The following is a 20178-nucleotide window of genomic DNA, read 5'->3' on the forward strand; positions in this document are numbered from 1 at the left end:
AAATGCATGACTTAAGGGCATTGCTAAAGCACAGAAGATTCCATTCTAACTACCTTTGCTTCCATAGTGTTACAACCCTTTAAACTCTACTCTGAAGTTCTCTCTAGCTCTGGCCTTCATCTTCTGTCCTCTTGTAAGGTAACTAGCTAGCATGTTACAGTCCAGTATGAAGTCATGGAACTGGTGTTCAGTGTACTAAATTCTTGAGCATCATGGAGAGTTCTTCCTTTTAATGCAAATGGCATTGCCTTTTCAACAGCATGCTTTTTCCCTTCTGGATCAAGTTTGTTAGCAATTTTATGCATCCTAAGACAGGGGAAGAGGAAAAACTTGTGTTCTGTAATGTTTTTGTATGCACAGGAAAACCTTAGAAACCCTATTTGTCATTTTGAGTGTATTAGCCTCAGACATAAAAGTAGAATTATTAAATAGTTAGGTTGCAAGGCATCTTAAATATAATCTATTTACAATCCCCAGAATAATAAATTGTTATGATATTGGCCTGTAAAGAAAGAAGTCACATCTTACTGTCCAGGATTTTTAGTGTGCTTTGTGCATAAATGCACATCTTTTTTAATATAACCCTTATCTCATGTATAACAGCCATGTGCTGTTCTCTTCCCTCCACACCCTTGTGCTCTTAAAAATGAAAAGCTATTTTCATTTTGGTTATGGCTTCAACATTATCCTGGATTACTGCCAGGGTCTGGAGGATCTTACAAAGGACAGACCTTGCCTAGACAGGGTGAGCAGGACTTCACTTGTGAAAGTTGTCCTAACTGTGTCTCCCTCTTCTTGTTGCTCATGGAAATCAGTTTGAGCTGTTGCTGTTTTACTCCCCAACAATACCTGAATTGGTTAGCACCTTGGGTGTTGATTTAATAAACTTGGCACCGTGGGGGAGCTCCTTATGCTCTGAGCTGAGTGCCAAACTGATTGACTCTCAGTGTAGAAGGCATCAAGGTTTCTTCAGGGTGTCTAAACCAGAGTTTCATGTGGGTTAAACTCTGTTTGCTGCTTTACTATGAGTTCCTCTGTGGCTAGAAGCTTGTATGGAGTGGTTATAGGAGAACCATTTAGAAACACTGCTAAAACCATTATGTTCTTGAAGTCAAGGCTAAGGTTTGGAGATGAGAAGCAGGAGGGCTTAATAGGGCAGGAAGGAGACTCAAAGGATATTCCCAGGCAGTCATCAACTTATTGAAGGGACAGAAGGCCCTGTCTCTTCTTGCTCTGCCTGTTATGTGGCTGACAGTCTGAGGGCACACCAGGGAAATTCCTCTTTGTCCTGATGGTTATGCAGCCCTTAAAGAACACAGAAATTAACCTTTACTGCAGGCCCCAAGTGTCCTTGAAAGCTTTTTGGATAATCAAGGTAGTCATGTTCCTGCATGCTTCTGGCTTTAAATGATTGAAGTAGAAAAGCAGATTACTACAATTTTTTGGTCTTAATACTAAATAATTCTTAAAATATGTAGCAGCTAAGTGGCTTTAGCACTAAATAGCTCACTCTGTAGCTGATCCTACAGTCTTTGAGGGTTGTAGTAAAACAAGACCTAGGGAGTTTAACTACTTTTACTAGCAGATAACCACTAAGGAGAGATAGAGGAAACTACATACTGGTACAAGCTGGAATTTTGTACTCAGCCAGCATTCTGCAGGTTTTCTGGTAAGGAGTAAGAAGAACCTCTTTTTAAGTTCTTTATCTTGTAAAGTGATACTTATTTTACACTTCCATGGTGTTTCAGCCAGAAGTACAAATAACTTGCACAGCACAAAACTGAAGATGATGAGCATATGTTTTCTTGAAGTGGGTAGAAGGGGATTAGAATATGATTAGGGATTTATTGTTGAGAGGGATTAAGCAACAGGTGTTTTTAAGGTCACATCTTTGAATTGCAGACTTGCTCTTCCAGAGAATTTGGTGTCTGAACTTCCCCTCCCTTCCTACACGGGAAACGTTTCTTGGGAAACCTTTGGTTCTTAAGGCACAGGAAGAAAACATTCACCATAATTCTGTGCTCTGTTATGATCACAGTTGCTACAGTTAGGTTTTCCAAGAATTCCTTTTGCCTTCTTGCTTGTTCTTCTATCTTGTATTTAGGGAAATTTTTTTTTAAGTCCTCATTTAAAGGACAGTGCTTTAAAAACACGGCTTGAAAATGGCATCACTAAGTCATCTTCTCTGGTTCAGTTCTGAGATCCTGTGAATTGGAAACTGCCTTCAGTGGTCTTTCTTTGGGAGGGTCCTTGGTCAAGTGGGAACAGAAGAAAAGAAACAGTTATATAAAGATACTTGATGCCTTCACAGAATCATTTAGCTTGGAAAATATCTCTAAGACCAAGTTCAGCCATTAACCTGACATTGCCAGGTCCACCACTGAACTGAAGAAGGTTGGTTAAACATTCAGTGTCTCACTGAAAAAGGAGTGCAAAACTTTGTAATGTGTTTTACTAAACCTAGATGAAGCAACTTGTTTTATTCACAGTTCTGTGTTGATTGTAACGTTGTTACACCTGACATTTATCCTAGAATTTAAACATGCATAGTTAAGTTGCTGGGAACTGCTGAAGGCGAAAGCTTTGTAGTGAATGATTCTATTCCTCTCCTGCCTCTTTTTCCTCTTGTTTCTTCAGATGTGTGGCAGGCTCTCCTGGTCTCTTAGTCTTAGCTTTCTGTAATATGGCATTTACAAATTGTTGGGAAATTGTCATGAAATCTCATCTGCCTGTACCTTACCTCTGTAAGGTACTTACTGTCTGGCCTTATGTTTACATGTCCACATTTTTGGCTCTTTCCTTTAAAACACTGAGCTAAAAAGCTAGTTGTTAGCATAACCTGCTACACCATTATACATGTTTGGGTTTTTTAGATTAGTTTTGGGACTCTTGGGAAGTCATGTAATATTGCAAACTAAAGTCAGAACAGTTGGAGATAATCCTTTCCCAATTTGCCATTTTACTGGTCCTTATGCCATTCCCTGCAAGATCAGTTGCTGCTTTTGCATCCTGATTAACTGCTAATAGACTTTTTCTAGTCATTAAACACTCTTGCCTTCTGCATTCAGTAGTAACCTCTGTCTTGCAGTCTAGTGCCATTGCAGTAAATCTGGTTATGTTGTTTCTTCACTGACAGCAAGAACTTATTGAGCTCCTGCCCTGTAGTATCATTCAGTACCTGTTACTGCTGTTTTCATGTGCTGAGTAAATTTTCATGAGGGAAAGAATGAACGTTTATCAGGTTAATGCTGATGTCTTTATAAGAATAATCTGCAGTCTTTTGCCTTTAAAACCTCAGATTAATTCTAGCTCTAATATAAATGGAAGTTAAATTATAAGTCTTAAATTTAATTTAGTCATTAGGGCCTTTCGTAATCCAAGGGATGGCCTGCAGGCAGCTATACTGTGCACTCACAGTAGCTCTTAGTCCAAGAGGGTTTCTGTCTGCAAAGGGTCAGGACTGAAATACCCTCCTGTTGAACCAGAAGATCTGTCCAACCCTATGCTGAGTAGGAAAACCTGTGGAGCAATTTGGTTAAAACAGCAGAATGAGTGCCCCAATTAAGCTTACTGGTGTGATAACACGATTCTAATTGAGGCTTAAGTGTGTTTATTATAGAGGTTACAGGAGTGCATCAAAGCGTGGAGACTCTTGTACACCAAGTACTGTGGTAACACCTAGAAGTAACTTTGAATGCATCTTAAACAATGCTTTTTGGTTTTTTCCTTAGATCAACGTTCGAGTTGTTACTATGGATGCAGAGCTGGAGTTTGCCATCCAGCCAAACACTACAGGCAAACAGCTGTTTGACCAGGTCAGTGAAGGGTTGGTGTGGGCTCTTGTTGTTTAATTTTTGAGTATGTTTTGGACTACAGTGTTTTCTTAAAACTGGATTCCAAACCTGTCTCTCTTGTCTTTACCTCCTAATCAAATGGCCCCAGTCTGAACTAAGATTTCTAAATTACATCACAGTAAAAGAAAAAAGCAAAAACCCTTGCAGGTATGTTATGTTCCACTGAAACCTGTCTCCCTAGCATGTTGGATAATGAACTGTCACAAAGGATTTAAATATTTAGACAGCATAGGTAGCATGTAAAAATGTACCTTTTGCTTTGAAATACTGCATAGCTCTTATATAGTTCTTAACTTCTGAGGTTGAAATGCTCCTCTTGTGCATAAAACTCTTCAGAATCAGGCCTTCAGGTGGCTGATGTGGGTGTTGGCATGGCTGCATTCATTCAAATGCTGGGTTCAAGGAACCACCTGCCACAGGTATTTGAGTTTGTCAAAATACTGGAAAACCAGAAGAATTTATGATCTCTGTGCAGCATTTACAGGCACCATGCCTTGTAAGAAGCCCCCGAGCAGCAGGTCAGAGCAGAGATTAGTGCAGCCTGCCTTCAGGGATTCCCAGGGAAGCGGAGGGCTGGAGTGACTGGGACTCTCCTCCCTTACTGTTATTCTTCCTGCTATTGCTTTAACAATATACAGGTTTGTTTGAAGGTGGACCTGCAAAGATCAGATAAAGACAACTAAAACAAACTGTGTACTATTTGTGAAACTTTGTTATTATCATCTTAAGTAGTTTGCTGTTATAAAACTGAAGCAAGGCCTAGATTTTAGCAGAAAAAAATTTACTTACTGCTCTGCAACTAAAAAAACAAAAACCAAAACAACCAAAAAACCAACAAAACCAAAAAAACTTTCTTTTTATGGAACAAGTACCTGCTGTTTGATCTTCAGAGGAGAGTCACCAAGTTAATTAGGAAGATGGATCACCTCTCCTATGAGGAAAGGCTGAGAATTGGGATTATTCAGCCTGGAGGAAAGAAGACTTTGGGGTGACTTAACTGCAGCCTTCCCATACATGAAAGGAACCCTCAAAAAAGTTGGAGAGAGGCTATTTACAAGGGAATGTAGTGGCATGGCAAGGGGGAACGGATTCAAATTAAAAAAAACTAACTAGGTTTAGATTAGATATAAGGAAGGAATTCTTTACTGTGACGGTGGTGAGGCACAGAAACAGGTTGCCCAGAGAAGCTGTGAATGCCCCAACCCTGGAGGTGTTCAAGGCCTGTTGGGTTGGAACTCTGAGCAATCTGGTCTAGTGGAAGGTGTCCCTGTGCATGGCAGGAGGGTGGAACCAGATGATCTTTAAGGCCTCCTCCAACCCAGGCTGTTCTATGATTCTATGATTCCATTCGTGCTGATCACCATGCCATCAGAGTAACTTCTTCCCCCTTTCATGTTAATCTGAAGTAGAGAAATTGGATTTTATCTCTGACAGTAGGAAAATCCAAATTACTGAAAGCCAGGTTTTTAAAATCAATGCTTTAAATTAGACTGTGTGTCCTTATGACAAGCATTCAACAAGTAATTCCCTCCTCCATATATATTAACTAATGTTTACATCTGTTCTGAGTCAGGATCATCTCTCTGGCAGAAGATAAACTACTTTCTCTGCTTTCCAGTGAGAAATTCAAAATCCTGAGAACATGGAAAACGCAGGATGTTTCAGATTCAAGATACTTCTATTTTAGCTTGCTGTCTGGGATGACTGGGATTTCTGAAGAATGCTTATTGCAGTGCTTAGTGCATGACTGGGACAGACCTACTCCTTACATCCAGTGGCATGGGTTTAAAATCTATGATTGGAAATTCTTATCCATATTTCATACCTTGTTGGGGGTTACTTCTGCATATCAAAGGAAGGCTGAGGTAGAATTGTGCAGCACAAAACCAGAAAAGGTGCAGACCATACATTCTCTCTTCAGTTCTGTTGAGCAAGCCTTTCACTAGGCCCTTATCTCGGGTGGAGTTTACACTTAGATAAAGCCTGTGGAGGCAACAGGTTTTCACAGGTATGGGGAGTGGCTCAACTGGAATTACAGAACCACTGTGGGGGTTCTGAAGAAGCAAGCTATTTTTAAAAACTACAAGGTGATCTCTTGGCCTGGTTGTCAGCTAGCAGAGCTACTCTGGCAGTGCCCTTATGTTTTAGGCTTTGCTAGCACGACTGTATCCTGCAGGTAAGGTGCATTATAGCTCCTTTTACAGGAGAGGGAACCTGTGAATATTAAGTTCCACTTCACTCAAGCCAGTCCTGTGCAGTTCATGTTGCAGTGAGGTCTGAGGTGTCCCAAGAACCAACCCAGTGGGCTCTGTAGCTGGCTGGAGTATCTCCCAAGTAGTCATATGCCCTCCTGACCATGAGTAAAAGAAATTCAGATGGAGGAGAGTGTAACTGGCATTTTGTGGAAGTGAATGCATAACTGGATGGAATGGGCAGACTCAAGATTTGCTGCTTCATGCATTTGAGGAAGCAGAGGAGGTGTCTTTCATCTTGTATATAATGCCTCGTTTCTTATTTCTTCCTTGTTTTGCCTTGGAGGAAGTTTACAGAGTATTTCCCAGTACAGTCTAAAACTTTCTTTGTTCTTTGTATAGAAACTCAAACAGTCAAATTATGAAGTTCAGCTTAATACTTTCTCCTTCCTTGCTTTTAGGTTTTGGGAAGAACTTGAGGGGTCATTATTTCTGCAAGCTTTATAACTCTATAGGAAGTGTACTTTTTCTCTTCTAAGAGACATTCAGAAATAATGACCTGATAACTGCTTGATTTATGCAACCTTTTATTTTAACAAAGTTGCAACACACTTTTGTGCAACAGGAAGTACCACACTCAGCATACCCCTGGCTCTCTGCTAGACTTCATAAAAATACATCCAGCTGTCAGAAAACTTGTCCCTTCCATGATGAAACATGCCACTTTGAGGGAGGAGGGAAAAGGAATTTTAGTCAAGTAAAAGCTGAATTCTTTTCAGACCTCAGCTCTTTTTTTAAAAGGACATGGGGTTTGGGTTTTTTGGTTTTTTTGTTTGTTTGGATTGGTGGGTTTTATTGTCCTTGATAAAGTCTAGTTAGTCTTAGCTAACATGACATTGTTTCTCTCAAGCCAGTGTCTCCAGCAATACCGTAAATGTGGAGGTGAAACAGATCTTTGGTTAAGGTCTTAGACTTGTTGAAGGACATGTAACTACACATTCTCAAGTCTGTCACACTTCCCTAACTCCCAAAGTGGTTTTAAAAACTTCATGCCTTCCACTCAGTTGAGCTCCATGTAGGGATACCTACATCACTTTTTTGAGAGGCTACTCTGCAAATAACATCATGGAAGTGATCCAGCTATGTACGTAGTAGATCTCTGCAGATTTTGGCTGTGTCTAGAGCACAGCTTTACAGGTAGATGAGCTGGCAGCCAAGCACTTGGCTATAAGAACAAGCTGTTAAGAATAGGTGAAGGTCAGGGACTTGTTCGCTCTGTCCTCCACTGAGGAAAAGTAACATGTCCAAACAGGACTGCTTTACTAGTAAGCGCACCATCCAGTCAATGGATGGTGTTTCTGTGTTTTTCAGCTGGTTAGTTTTACAATATGTGAAAAGAAACTTGTCCTAGTGCGAGGGCATTGATGTATTTTTGTCCTTCATAAACTCAGCCTTTTGGGAAGTTTAAAAAAAATAACTTTGACTGAGAATAGTTGCATCTCGTTTTAACTCTCAGAGCCTCACAGCAGTGGTATGAAGCACCTCTCAATTGCTTCCTCTAGAAGGAATAGTCTCTGGCAGACAAGGTCACCTGAGCCATTAGGACTGCTAACTAGTTGTAGTTAGTACTAATACCATTAGAGACCATCCCACCAAAAACTTTGGTGACATAACTCATCTGCTTCACTAAGTAGAGTTTTAAGATGGGTCAGTAGATAAAAGCAAGCAGAAGCCCCGCCTGCTGCCAGTGTATCAGTCTAGCAGTTGGTAGCCTGTCACCTGCTGTTTGTCTCACCTGCTCTCCCCAAGATCATCATCTTCTAGAAACTGGGTGGGACAAGTATCTTATCCTATGCTGTCATCAACCTCTACAATGGCAGCTGTAGATGTCTCCAAGGTGAAATTAAGAGATGCCAAATGAGTAGGTTTAGACTGTTGCCTGCACCCACCACAGGTGATGTGGGACTCAAAAGGATACCTGGACCTCAAGTGAAGTTTTACCTGCAACAGCTTTTTCTTTTTTACCTTTCTGTTGCAGGTGGTTAAAACCATAGGTTTGCGAGAAGTGTGGTACTTTGGTCTTCAGTATGTGGACAACAAAGGATTCCAGACTTGGCTGAAGCTTGATAAAAAGGTAACAGACTTTGGGCTAATTGCTGGCCAAAGGTTAAAGCTTGTATGATTCCTGATGTGTTATTGGCTGCAACTTTATACACTTTGTGCCTGCTGTTGATTTGGCCTAATTTTCATAATTCCAGGATTTTTTTTAGAGATAACATTGTGATCTCCGTGGGTGAGGTGTGGCGTGGTGGAAGTCTGCCCTTTCACTCTGAGTTGCAGGAAGCATTTGCCAGATGTGCAGCAGCACCTTGATACTGTATTTTGTTGGGAGGAAGCAGCTGTGCTTTCTGTGGCTAGAGGAGCACCTTGATGGGCTTTTGATGGGCTTAGGCCCTGCCTGTGCAGGATCTGTTGTGTGCTAATTGGAAAAGAGGCACTTCCAGGCTGGGCAGTCAAGTGCTGACATCTCTGATGTGCTCCTGTTTGTGTATTCCCAGCTCTTAGGAGGACATGAGCTGCTTTTCTTGATGGGGCAGTCAGTGACACACCTGTTTAATGTCAGGGGGCTGTTCTCTGTCAAAAACACACAGTACTAGGTTGGTTTGCAGTCTGATACAGCACAGTAAATCATTCTCCAGTGACCAGTGTTTGCTGTACAAACAGAATTTAACTGGCTTAGTTGGAAAACATAATGCATCTCCCTCACATCTCTCCTACCATTAAGCAGCCAGAATTAAGGAATTCCACTAAGGAGTTGCCAGTCACTCACCTCTTATGACAAATGCCCCAAATCCTTTTTTCTATGTAAAAGCAATCTATCCTATTGTGTGAAAAAGAACACCTGCTCAGTTGTGGTGTCACCTCTGTCCTCAGGTTTCTGCTCAAGAAATCAGAAAGGAGAATCCCCTGCAGTTCAGATTCCGTGCCAAGTTCTTCCCAGAGGATGTGTCTGAAGAGCTGATTCAGGACATCACGCAGAAGCTGTTCTTCCTGCAGGTGAAGGAAGGGATCCTCAGTGATGAGATCTACTGTCCTCCTGAGACAGCAGTACTTCTTGGCTCCTATGCTGTGCAGGCCAAATTTGGAGACTACAACAAAGAGGTGCACAAGCCTGGATACCTCAATTCAGAGCGTCTGATCCCCCAAAGGTGAAGGAATTGGCTGATGCAGTCTCTCTTTTTTTATTTTTTTTTTAATTTAAATTCTAGTTAAATGCAAAGAGTTTCATTTGAAAGAATGTTTGCATTTTTTAAATTGAATTGTATGTAATTGGGTTTTTCCCTTATTTTATTTCTACCTGTCATATTTGACTATATTTTTGCTTCTCCATGGGCTGGTTAGAGAGGAAATACAATACAATACAATATTCAGCTTTTATTTCTTAAACACTGCTGCCATGCTGGCAACTGTGTCAGTATGAATGTCTCCTCTTTAAGGAGAAAAGAGCGGCATTAAGTCAAGAATATGTCATTCCTGAAGAAGGTTGCGTTGTGTGTCCTTAATCCTAATGTACAGTCCTAAAAAACTTGTATGTGGTAAGCGTGTCTTGTGGCTACACAGTCCATCCCCATACAAGATCAGTGGATGTTTTCAGACCAATGGCTTCTGTTTCCCCTTCCTGATGACACTGCAGCAGTGCCTAATTCCAGGGATTGCACCAACTTTTGCTTTTCTTTAATCCCCTGGTGTCCACAGTATGTGTGTGATTTGTTTGCAGTGTTTTGCTTACACCTCTCATGTGTCTGGTCAGTGACCAGAAGGTCTTTGCAGAGGGTTATTGCTCATTCTGAACTGCTCTGCTTCACAGAGAACATCTTTGGACTGAGTAGGGTTTTCCTTTTGGCTACAGTAAGGCTTCCACCAGGGTCAGAGTAAGAATGTAGCAAAAATCACCATCAGTGGATACTGCAGAACATCTAATCTTGTTGATATCTGTTTCCTTGTGTAGGGTGATGGACCAGCATAAACTCTCCAGAGAGCAGTGGGAAGAACGGATCCAGGTGTGGCACGCTGAGCACAGTGGCATGCTCAAGTGAGTGTTTTGTGTTGGTCCTCAGGCTGCTCACCTGCTGCTTATTTGATTACCTTAAGTTTGCATTTCTACAGCATGGTTTTGTTAGTCTGTGGTTTAAACTCTGAGTTGCTTGTATGAGCCTACTCCTGGTGTTTTTTAGTTCAGTATTGAATCACATGGTAAAGCACAGTAGTATATTTTGTCCTGGTGCTGAGAACAGTGTGGCTTCCCAAAGATCTTGGACCTGTGTACATTGTATTAGTGATGGCTTTGAGTGGGAAAAGAGTGAGGGTGTATGTTAAACCTTACAGTCATTGAAGCATTTGCATTGACATTTGGGGAAAGCTCAGATCCTATACCTTTCCTACTCACTGTACCTTGAGACAAGGATGAATGCTGAGAGAGGTGAATGTTGCTGATTTTTTGTCTGAAAATACTAGGGATTAGTATATGGGAATATTCTGTGTGTGTATCGTAAGATGTGATATCATAACTTCTAAAGTGAATCCTAAATGGTGAATGTTCAGTTTTAATTTAGGTTTAGGAAAAACTATTTTTTTTCTTCTGAGGTGTTTGTGCTTTCTGAGATAGAGCAGATGTTGGTTTCTCATTTATCTTACTTTTTCCTGTCTCAATCAGAGAGAATGCCATGCTGGAGTACCTGAAGATTGCCCAAGACCTGGAGATGTATGGAATCAACTATTTTGAAATCAAGAACAAGAAAGGAACTGACCTTTGGTTGGGGGTCGATGCCTTGGGGCTCAACATCTATGAAAAGGACGATAAGTAAGGCTTTTGTTTTTACCTCTGATCTTCCAAAAAGGGCTGGTATGGGACATTTCTTGTTTACAGGAGTGCTTGTGTTCAGATTTTGGATCGGTAGGTGAAGCTAGGAAATGGGCTTTCACATCCCCTGTGCTTTCATGTCTCTCCTGACCTGCTAACACTACCTGCTGTATAAAGAGAGATGTCAGTTGTACGATGCCATCTTCATAACCATGCGCAGTGGTGGAGCTGAATCCTGAACTGAGGAGTTTACCAGGCTTTTCCTTGAGTCAGGTCACCAAGTTTGCCACCAGTGGCCACAACAAGAGAACCTGGCTGGGCTAAGGCATCTGCAGTGCTCAGATACCTAAGGACACTCCTATCCTGGAGTTAATGATGGATCTGTGTGCCACTGCCCAGTTCTGAAAAAGGCAGATTATGGGGTGGACACAATAGCAAAGTTGGGTGACACCCAGAACCCAGGGAGAGGCAAACCTATGTAGTTACAATGTATGTATGTGAACAAGGAATGAAATGAGGGCTTGCTGAGGTACGCATGGTTTTAATCAGCCCTTCTGGTAAAGGCAGAGCCATTATTAATTGGATAGAAGGTGGGAAATGATAGACTACATCTATAAATAAACATAATAAGAAGGTGAGAACAGCTGTGTCTAAGCCTGCTAGTCTCTTCTAATACTCTGCAACCAAAGGATTGAAGGAAGGTAAAATAGATGTTTTTCAGATGGAGCATTGCCATCTACACTACTTTCTTTCCCTCTCCCTGATGTTTCAAATCTTTGTTTCACGTCGCTCATCTGTAACAAACTGTCACTGAAATACAGAAGGATTTCACCTGTTCTACATCTTTGCCTCTAAAAAGCTTTGAATGCCACCCAAATATTAACTGGAACTCTCTGGATCTTCTGTTGATAAGGCAAAGAGAAAGGGAGTCTTTGCTGCAATGCTAGTATGTGCTGTCACCCAGAAAACAAGGAGTGTCACTTGAAAGAAAAGTAGTTTCGCTCATGTAATACTTCAGTCTTGAATGACTGGTCTTGCTATGTAACCATGGTCACACAAACAGGTTTTTCGAGCTGCAGAAACAGAGTGTAGCCATTGACTGCAAAGACCTATCGAGAGCATTTGCAAAACAAATACAGTGCTGGAATAAACTGCTTATTTCTGCTCTGTCTTTTGATACTATATAATTAAGTCTTTCCAGCAGATATGGGGACTAGAAAAATAGCAATATGCATGCCACCTCTAGTTTGTAGGTGCAAAATTTGGGGATTAAGGGTAAAGGTGAAGAAGCAGAGATTTCATTGTTGAAGTTTAACATGAGGAAAATGAGGCTGTGCTGTGGATGTGTGAGTCTCTATGTTGCAGTGTATGGCAATGTCCTGTTTCCAGGTATACCCAAGTTGTTTTTCTTCCCATGCATTAAAGGGAAGAATCTGTAGTAGAACTTACTAATGAGTGAATTATTTTAGTTGTCTGTCATACTGTATTATCTAGGATTTAAGCACTTGTACTAATGTGATGGAAGATGGAGTAATTAGTTAATCTTAGTCTAATCAAATAATTTTCTTTACAGTTCTTAATGTTACACACACACACAGTGTTGCATAATCTTGCAGTTGAGTTAGAGGTGAAGGAGTGGAAAGTTCTGAAGAGGGTGAATTTTATTCTTGATGTCTGAATTTAAATGAAACAAGTTTTTTTTTTTGAGCTTGGACACAGCAAAATTTTTTGATGTAGTAGCTTTCCATCTCTTTGACAATAAATTAAATTCCTCCCAAAATTGCTCTTTTTTTTGTTTAATCAATGTGCTCCATAGAGCACATTGCTTACAGAACTTGAGTGGTCCACTGTGATGATAAACATCTCTGTAAGTGCTAAACATTAAATACTTGTCTTCAAATCATTTGCAAGAATAATTGAGACAGAAACACATACATTCGAGGGGTTAGAGAATAACAAGAACATTGTTTGTTCATATTATTTTTTACATAAGACACAATTCTTAATCATTAACAGCTGTCTCTAGAGAATATACTCTCCCTTGATAAGAGAAGAATAAAATAATACTGTGATATTAAATACAAAGATAAAATATTTGGTTGGGGTAATTAAAGGACTTTATTATATTCAAATGCTCAAGCCCTTGCAATGTTAGAACTTGCTGCAGAGCTGATCAGGTGTGTGAAGGTGAAGTATTGGAATGGCTCAGAAACATTTGATCTCATGGCAAACTGGGGTGCTTTTTATATGCAAGAGTCTGAGAAATTAAACCAGAGGAAAATCTCAAATGTTTCGTGAGTCATACAGAAAAATTTCAAACAGATCAACAGACCTGGACTCCTCAGCAGCAAGGAAGAGGTGGGAGTCTGAATTTTGCCCTTTGCTTCATAGGGGAGCTTTTCAATAGTGGGAAGCCACGTGGCACAGCCCATTGCATGACCAGCAAACAAAGTTCCACTTGGTGACTCATGGGATGGGCTGAAAGAACAGTTTGTATGGAAGGGAAGAACAGGGCCCTTTGTTGCTAACCTTGCATGTAATCTAGGGGAGGAGATATGTGAAGGGAGGGTGTCAGGAGGATTGAACCAGTCTGCTCTCAGTGATGCTGAGCAATGGGACAAGGGGTAAGGAGCAGACACTCAGCACAGAAAGTTCCACCTGAATGTGAGGAAGAACTTCTTGGCTGTGCAGATGACCATACAATCCTGTGCTGTGTGCTCTAGGATGACCCTGCTTAAGCAGGGAGGTTGGACCAGATGACCACTGTGGTCCCTTCCAACCTGACCCATGCTGTGAAACAATAGAAAATAAATCTCCTGCCAGTGGGGCCTGCCCAGCACTTGAGAGTGAAGGCAGCACAGAGGTGACTGGGCTAGCTGTAACATGGCAGGGTAGGTTTGCCTGTGCGTGCTGTGAGATGTGGGGAGCAGCTCTGTCACTTTGGCTTATGCCTCCCATGATGTGTGAGAGGGCTGCACAGGGAAGCACTGCACATAAAGTCTGCATGCTGTGGATTTTTGGCCCAGAGTTACAAGAAACAAGCTTATAAGCAGCTGAGCATGTGGCTTCAGTAGAAACCATCCCTTTTACATAGCCAAAGGTCAGTAGGGTGGCTGATGAAAATGAGAAGAGACTCAGTAAAAGAGGTTACTGGGATTCTTTTCCTACTCCCTGTGGTATTCTGGTTCAATTACTGTCTTCTCTCTGTTGGGAAAGCTTTGTGAAGCGTTGCATTCCACCAAGTCTGTGTGTTGGAAGCAATACAGGGGAAAAATGTTTATTGCATCATTTCTTAAAACAAGCTTTTCTTCTTTCCAGACTAACCCCGAAGATAGGGTTCCCCTGGAGTGAAATCAGAAACATCTCCTTCAATGACAAGAAGTTTGTTATAAAGCCTATTGACAAGAAGGCACCAGTAAGTATATATAAAAGGGTTTCCTGGATACTGCTGAACAGCTATGAACTATATATACTACATGAACAACTGATACTGTTTCATCTCAAAGTAAAGTAGTCTTGGGAGTGGAGAAAGCCACAGATATTCTAGATGCAAAATCAGCATTTGTATTTAGAGCTGCTGTTTTTTCTGTGCAGCATAAATGAAGGGCTAATAGTGATAGCTAATGTGGAAAAAGATAAGGATTTTACCACTGCAGAGTCCCTTTCTTTTTGTAGCAAACTAGATAACTTCATGTTCAAATTTGAGATTCTTTGCCAGTTCACTAGTTTTGTGAGTCCTCTCTGCACATCTTTCACTGCATGGAAAATGATAGGTAAATTTTATTTTTTTGTTTTTTCATTTAAAAACATCCAAACATTTAAAAAAGTTCACTAAAAAAATTACAGAAGTAGTTCAAATGCTGTGGCAAAACCACATGGACAAATAAGGCTTCCCATCCATTGCTGCTGGCTTCCACACTACTGACAGAATAAACTGTGGTGTTTATTGACTTTCTTGAACACTAAGGTAAATCTCAGGGATACGACTTCTTTGGAGAACTGAAATGTAGCTACATGTGAATGCTGCTTTTCAGTACTGAAAAGTATGTTTTCATTGTATGTATTAGTGAAGAACTGGAAACTTACTTTGACCTGTTGAGAACGTAAGGTGGAATAACTGGTATAGGTGGATATCATTCTGTTAGTCTTGTGAAATTACTGGAGTAGTTGAGAAAGACCTCTGCTCTTCCCCCATCCTAGTACTTGGTCTTGGTGGGTAAGTACAACCCAGAGAAATAATAAGCAGCCTGGCTTTGGCAAAAGATGATGGCTTATAAATATCTCTAACAGAAAGAGATCCTCCCAGTAATTTAAAGGATACTAATGCACTGTGTGCTGCAGGGATTTCTTTCTTCCCCCAGATAAGAACCTGGGGGAGAGGAGCTTTTTTCTGTGATGCTCTTAGTGAAAACCAACAAAACTCCCCAGAGACAGAAAGCTGGTCTGTCAGGCATGCTTTTCTCAATAGAAGAGCCTCTTGTGTGTGTTGTACATAATTACAAAACAGATCACAGTATGCCACCCGCTCCCCAAAGAGCAGACCTGAGTTTGAAATGCAAGGCTTGCAAAAGGTGTTAGCATTGAAAACCTCAGTTATGTTTCCTCTTGTCTGTCAATTGTTATTTTCCCTCTGGCTGGTGGTATGTTTAAAGCTGTGCTTAAAAGAAGAATTTACCTGGGCACTAATTCTGAGTATTCATGAAGTTGTCTGGGTCTTTTTGTGTGCTTGTGTCTCCTTTTAAAAAGGCAGGCATTATTACTACAGCAAAATACTCAGTCCTCCCAAGTTGTGGGTTGGAAGCTCTCTTTTAATTTGGAGGATTCTACTGTTTAAATTGACAGTAATGTAAAGGGTAGAGTCCTGTGGCACCTCGCCCAGAATAAGCTTTTTAATTTTTGGGCTTTGTCTGCCCTAATACTCCAAGACCTTCAGCACATGCTCTTTAAAATATTGAGGTGCAATTCTCCCAGTTGTATGAGATCTGGGGTAGGCTGAGGATGAGGAAAGAAAGGGATTATTTTATAATTGTATTTGAATGTTGTATCCCTTGGTTACAGCCTTAAATGACAAATTCAAGAACCATCCATACCCTCAGTAGTTATTTCCATGTAAGTGAGCTCACCTCAGCACAGAACCTGTTCATCACAACGTGCACAAACTGTTTTTACAATTACTTGTCAGAAGCAGGAGGTTGGATGAGCAGCTTACAGTCACATTTATCAGGATCAGACCTGTGTGCCTCAGAATGGCTCTGGCAGGATTTAGTGGGAGAGCACAACACACTGCCCCGACTGCCTCTTCTGCTACCAGTGTGTGCTTTAGGGAAATGCATTGGAGAAAATCAGTCTTTGTCAGCATATTCATCTTAATACCACTTAGAGAGCTTTTAATCACTTAGTGTGACTTCTAACTTTCCCAGAGACAGCCACAGCTATCTTTGTGCTTCTGAGCTCAGGCAATTAAAAACACAATCACTGCTTCCATTCCTGGTTCCATCTCTTGGTAACTGTGAGGCAATCCATAGGAGAGTAATTCCAAGGAGTGGGCGCTGGTTTATGGTGGTAATGTGGCAGCTTGCCCACTTGCCACTTGTAGTACACAGAAAAAGCAGAAGGGTGCTTATCCATTGTGTAAGTTTAGACTCTTGAAAATGTGTGTGGTTGTGGACTCAGAAAAATCATCAGGGAGGTAATGAACTTGGGCCCTCTGTATCCCTTCCTTAGCTGTTTTCCTCTAGAAGAACCAGTCTGGTTTATAGTTTCTGTAAAAGTCTTATTGTAAAAGAGATAATAATAAATTTGGGAATGTCCTTTTTACTGAACCAGGAATTTTAGAATATCTTGTGTTTTGTTACTGTCTGCAACCTGATATTTCAAGTAACCCATGTGGTTGGTGGTTAAAATATTAGTTTTCATTTGACACCCTTGTAACAGACTAGGTCAATTTAACGAGGAAATGCCATGGAACAGAAAAGAATTATATTGAAAGGCATTTTTCTCTGAAAAAACACATGTGGGGCCTTGAATGTTGATTCAGATAGATAAAAAAATCCTACGAAGTTACATTTGTAGATTGTGCTTTGTCATTCAGTCACAAAACTGAAAAACCAGTCAATACTAGAGGTCTGTGTGTTGCTCAGATGTTTACCTGCCAAGCCAGAACCTTCTGCAACATCTAACAATCTCCATTTAAATGAGACTTCATCAATCTGGGATTTTCTCCAAAAGTTGCTTTTTCTAAAAGAGTAACTTGTCAATACTATGTCGACTTTAAATGGAGAATATAAATCACAATAGTTTTGGCTTCAAATGATATTTGCAGTTCCTGCTGCTGTGTTTAAATGGCCTTGCATGTATGTCTGGATTAGAATGAATTTAGTGGCAAGATGTTCTGTCTGCAGTTAGCTGGGAGAAGAGAAAGAGCATGGAGAAAACTGCCTGTGGTCTCTCTTCTAGGACTTTGTGTTTTATGCCCCTCGTCTGAGAATTAACAAGAGAATCCTGCAGCTCTGCATGGGCAACCATGAACTGTACATGCGGCGCAGGAAGCCTGACACCATTGAGGTGCAGCAGATGAAAGCCCAGGCCCGGGAGGAGAAGCACCAGAAACAACTGGAAAGGTGGGCTTGGATAGAGGCAGCAGATGTGGCATGGCAGAAATAAATGGCACCGAAGTGCCAGGGTTCAGCGAGCAGCCGGGCAGGGCTCAGTAACGCGGGCAAGGCCCTGAGCCATCCCAGGCTCAGGAGGAGCACGTGTGGCCCTGGAGCTCTGGAGTATGGTCAGGGACTTGGGGTGTCCTGCAGTGGAACTGTTGCTCTTCCTGCTTGTCCCTGTGCCCACACATCAGCTCTCCTGGCTGCAAGGAAATGTGTGAATAAAGGCACAGGGTGTGGTGCTTTGTACCTGGAGAAGGGTTTTCCTGACTCCTGAGTGTTGGCATCTGATTTATGTGCTAGGCCATGGGATAGTTGGGAGTTAGGGAAAGCCTTCACAGGGAGCACATATGTGTACACTGTAATGACAGAAGGAACTGGGAGATCTCTTACAGGCAAGGAAAAAGGAATAGCAATTCTACCACTGGCTGCAGGTTGCATATGATTCAAGAAATCATGTTGCTTTTCTCCTGATCTTGTGGATTGTTTGTCTCCATTCCCTCAGTGCTGTTGTTTTCACACTTCCTTGGCCTTCCATATGGCAGAAGTAACAAAGTTACACCTCCTCTGCTTCGCAGTACAAATCCTGTTTTTCCTTTCTGTGTCTAGCAGCTATTTGGTATTCTAAATTTCTGTGCCAACCACCAAGAATACAAATGCTTTTATGAAATGGGATATCTAAAACTGAGCAGAAATTCAGAAGAGATGAAGGAACAGCCTATTTCTGTCTTCTGGTTCCTGTTTCGTGGCAGCCACTTTCCCATTGAGCTGCCTGGAGAGATTCCCAGCCAGCTTTCTTGTCTGGCAGCAGCTTGGGTCTGAAAGTGAGCTTTCCAGCATGACATGTTTTTCTAACAGGAAACAACTAGAAGATGAAAAGAGGAGGAGAGAGACAATTGAGAGGGAGAAAGAGCAAATGCTGAGGGAGAAGGAGGAGCTGCTGGTGAGGCTACAAGAGTATGAAGTGAAGACTCAGAAAGCAGAGAAAGGTAAAGTACTTGGCTGACAAGACCATGTGTTGTGTTCCATGGGTTGCTGCCCATGCCTTGCCTAAACCTGGTGATACTGGGATCACTTGGCAAGACTTACTAATGCCTGCCTATACAGCTAAATCTCTAAATGTGCATCCAAAGTATGAAAGTAGCATAAAACCTGCAAATTTTATTTGGGAACCAAAGGGCAGGAACTCTGTTTTCCTCTTTTGCCAGGAGGATTTAAGTATCCCAGCCTCTTCCAGCAGTGAGCAAGAGTTCAGCCTTCAAGTACTTTTTACTAACTCCTAACAGAAGTACTTTGGGAACAAATCTTCCCAGTGAAATGGAATCTTCTGTCTCAATGCATAGAAGAACACATTGGAGCCAGCGACATCTGGTCCATGCAGCAAACTGTCAATTAAGGGCAGCAGAGTCATGTCAATGTTAGACTTCAGTGCAAACATCTTGCAGAATATTTAATTACAGTATGCATCTGACTACTTCTGAATCCAGTTACTTGGTGTATTATGCAAAGAATTACTTGGAGGAGCACAGTGAAAGGAGTATTACAAGCTCAAGTAAAGTCCTGTCATGACTTCTGCAGTTACCTAAGAGACTGAAATTCCTTAGCTTTGACTAGACATTGATCTGTCTCTTTGCAGAGCTGTCAGATCAGATCCAAAGAGCCATTCAGCTGGAGGAGGAGAGGAAACGGGCCCAGGAGGAGGCAGAACGTCTGGAAGCTGACCGTTTGGCAGCTCTGCAGGCTAAGGAAGAGCTGGAGAGACAAACTATAGACCAGATAAAGAGCCAGGAACAGCTGGTAAGACCCAGTTATTTTGAGAACAAGATACCCAGGCATGTTACTATGCCCTTGAGTAAAGCAAAGCTATCATGTCCAGGGGAAAAAACAGTGCAATGAAGTACTGGGCCATCATTATGGCACTGGATTCTATCATAAGCAGTCTGCTTTTTAGTTCTTAGTTTCCTGTTCAGTCTCTGTTAGTATTTTTTGTTGCATTTGGTTTTTTGGTTGGGTTGATGTTTTTTCAAAGAGTCCTTATAATTCCCATTTTATTATTCAACAGGCTACAGAACTTGCAGAATATACAGCCAAGATAGCACTTCTTGAAGAGGCAAGGAAACGTAAAGAGAGTGAGGTTGAAGAGTGGCAAATCAGAGTGAGTATCTGCTTTACAAGTTGCTCTAAAGTTCTGTGCTTAAGCAGAGCATACTCTGATGCTTAGCCCAGTGTGACTTCTCAAACATGTGGAGACAAACATCTGTACAGCAGTGAAGAAGACCAAACTTGTGATCAATGTGCAGTACATCTGCAAAAACACCTTTCTTCCAACAACCCTTCAATCAAAACTCAAAGAATGTTCAAAAAAATGCTCAAAAAAACTTCAAATTTCAAAGAATGAAAGCCTGTAAATGTAATCATTGTCTTGGAGCCCTGGAGAGGAAGGGATATATGATATATCATGTAATTGATTATATAATGTCTGAAAACTGCATCACTCAAGAGAAGATGCTGCAAATGCAGCCACACTGCAGGTATCTGTTTCGAGGAGTGTGTGCTGTTGTCACTGGCTTCCTGGTACCTGGATCAGGAGAGGGTAATAAACTGCTGCACTAAAA

The 20178-nt window shown here is 41.3% G+C and overlaps 1 protein-coding gene across 2 annotated transcripts in view; it reads left to right on the forward strand.

The window, feature by feature from the left end:
* Positions 1-20178, forward strand: part of EZR (ezrin) — a 36655-nt gene that overhangs the window by 13967 nt on the left and 2510 nt on the right. Inside the window, exons 2-11 of one of the 2 annotated variants that reach the window (XM_015622425.3) lie at positions 3732-3815; positions 8085-8180; positions 8981-9255; positions 10056-10139; positions 10761-10907; positions 14226-14322; positions 17364-17527; positions 18422-18552; positions 19200-19360; positions 19626-19718. In XM_015622425.3, coding sequence (XP_015477911.1) covers positions 3732-3815; positions 8085-8180; positions 8981-9255; positions 10056-10139; positions 10761-10907; positions 14226-14322; positions 17364-17527; positions 18422-18552; positions 19200-19360; positions 19626-19718 — 1332 coding nt within the window. Of the gene's footprint in view, positions 1-3731; positions 3816-8084; positions 8181-8980; positions 9256-10055; positions 10140-10760; positions 10908-14225; positions 14323-17363; positions 17528-18421; positions 18553-19199; positions 19361-19625; positions 19719-20178 lie in introns of those variants that run through there. The other variant, XM_015622426.2, reaches the window with a different exon arrangement.

This window comes from Parus major, chromosome 3, assembly GCF_001522545.3.
Source record: "Parus major isolate Abel chromosome 3, Parus_major1.1, whole genome shotgun sequence".
NCBI classification, from domain to species: domain Eukaryota; kingdom Metazoa; phylum Chordata; class Aves; order Passeriformes; family Paridae; genus Parus; species Parus major.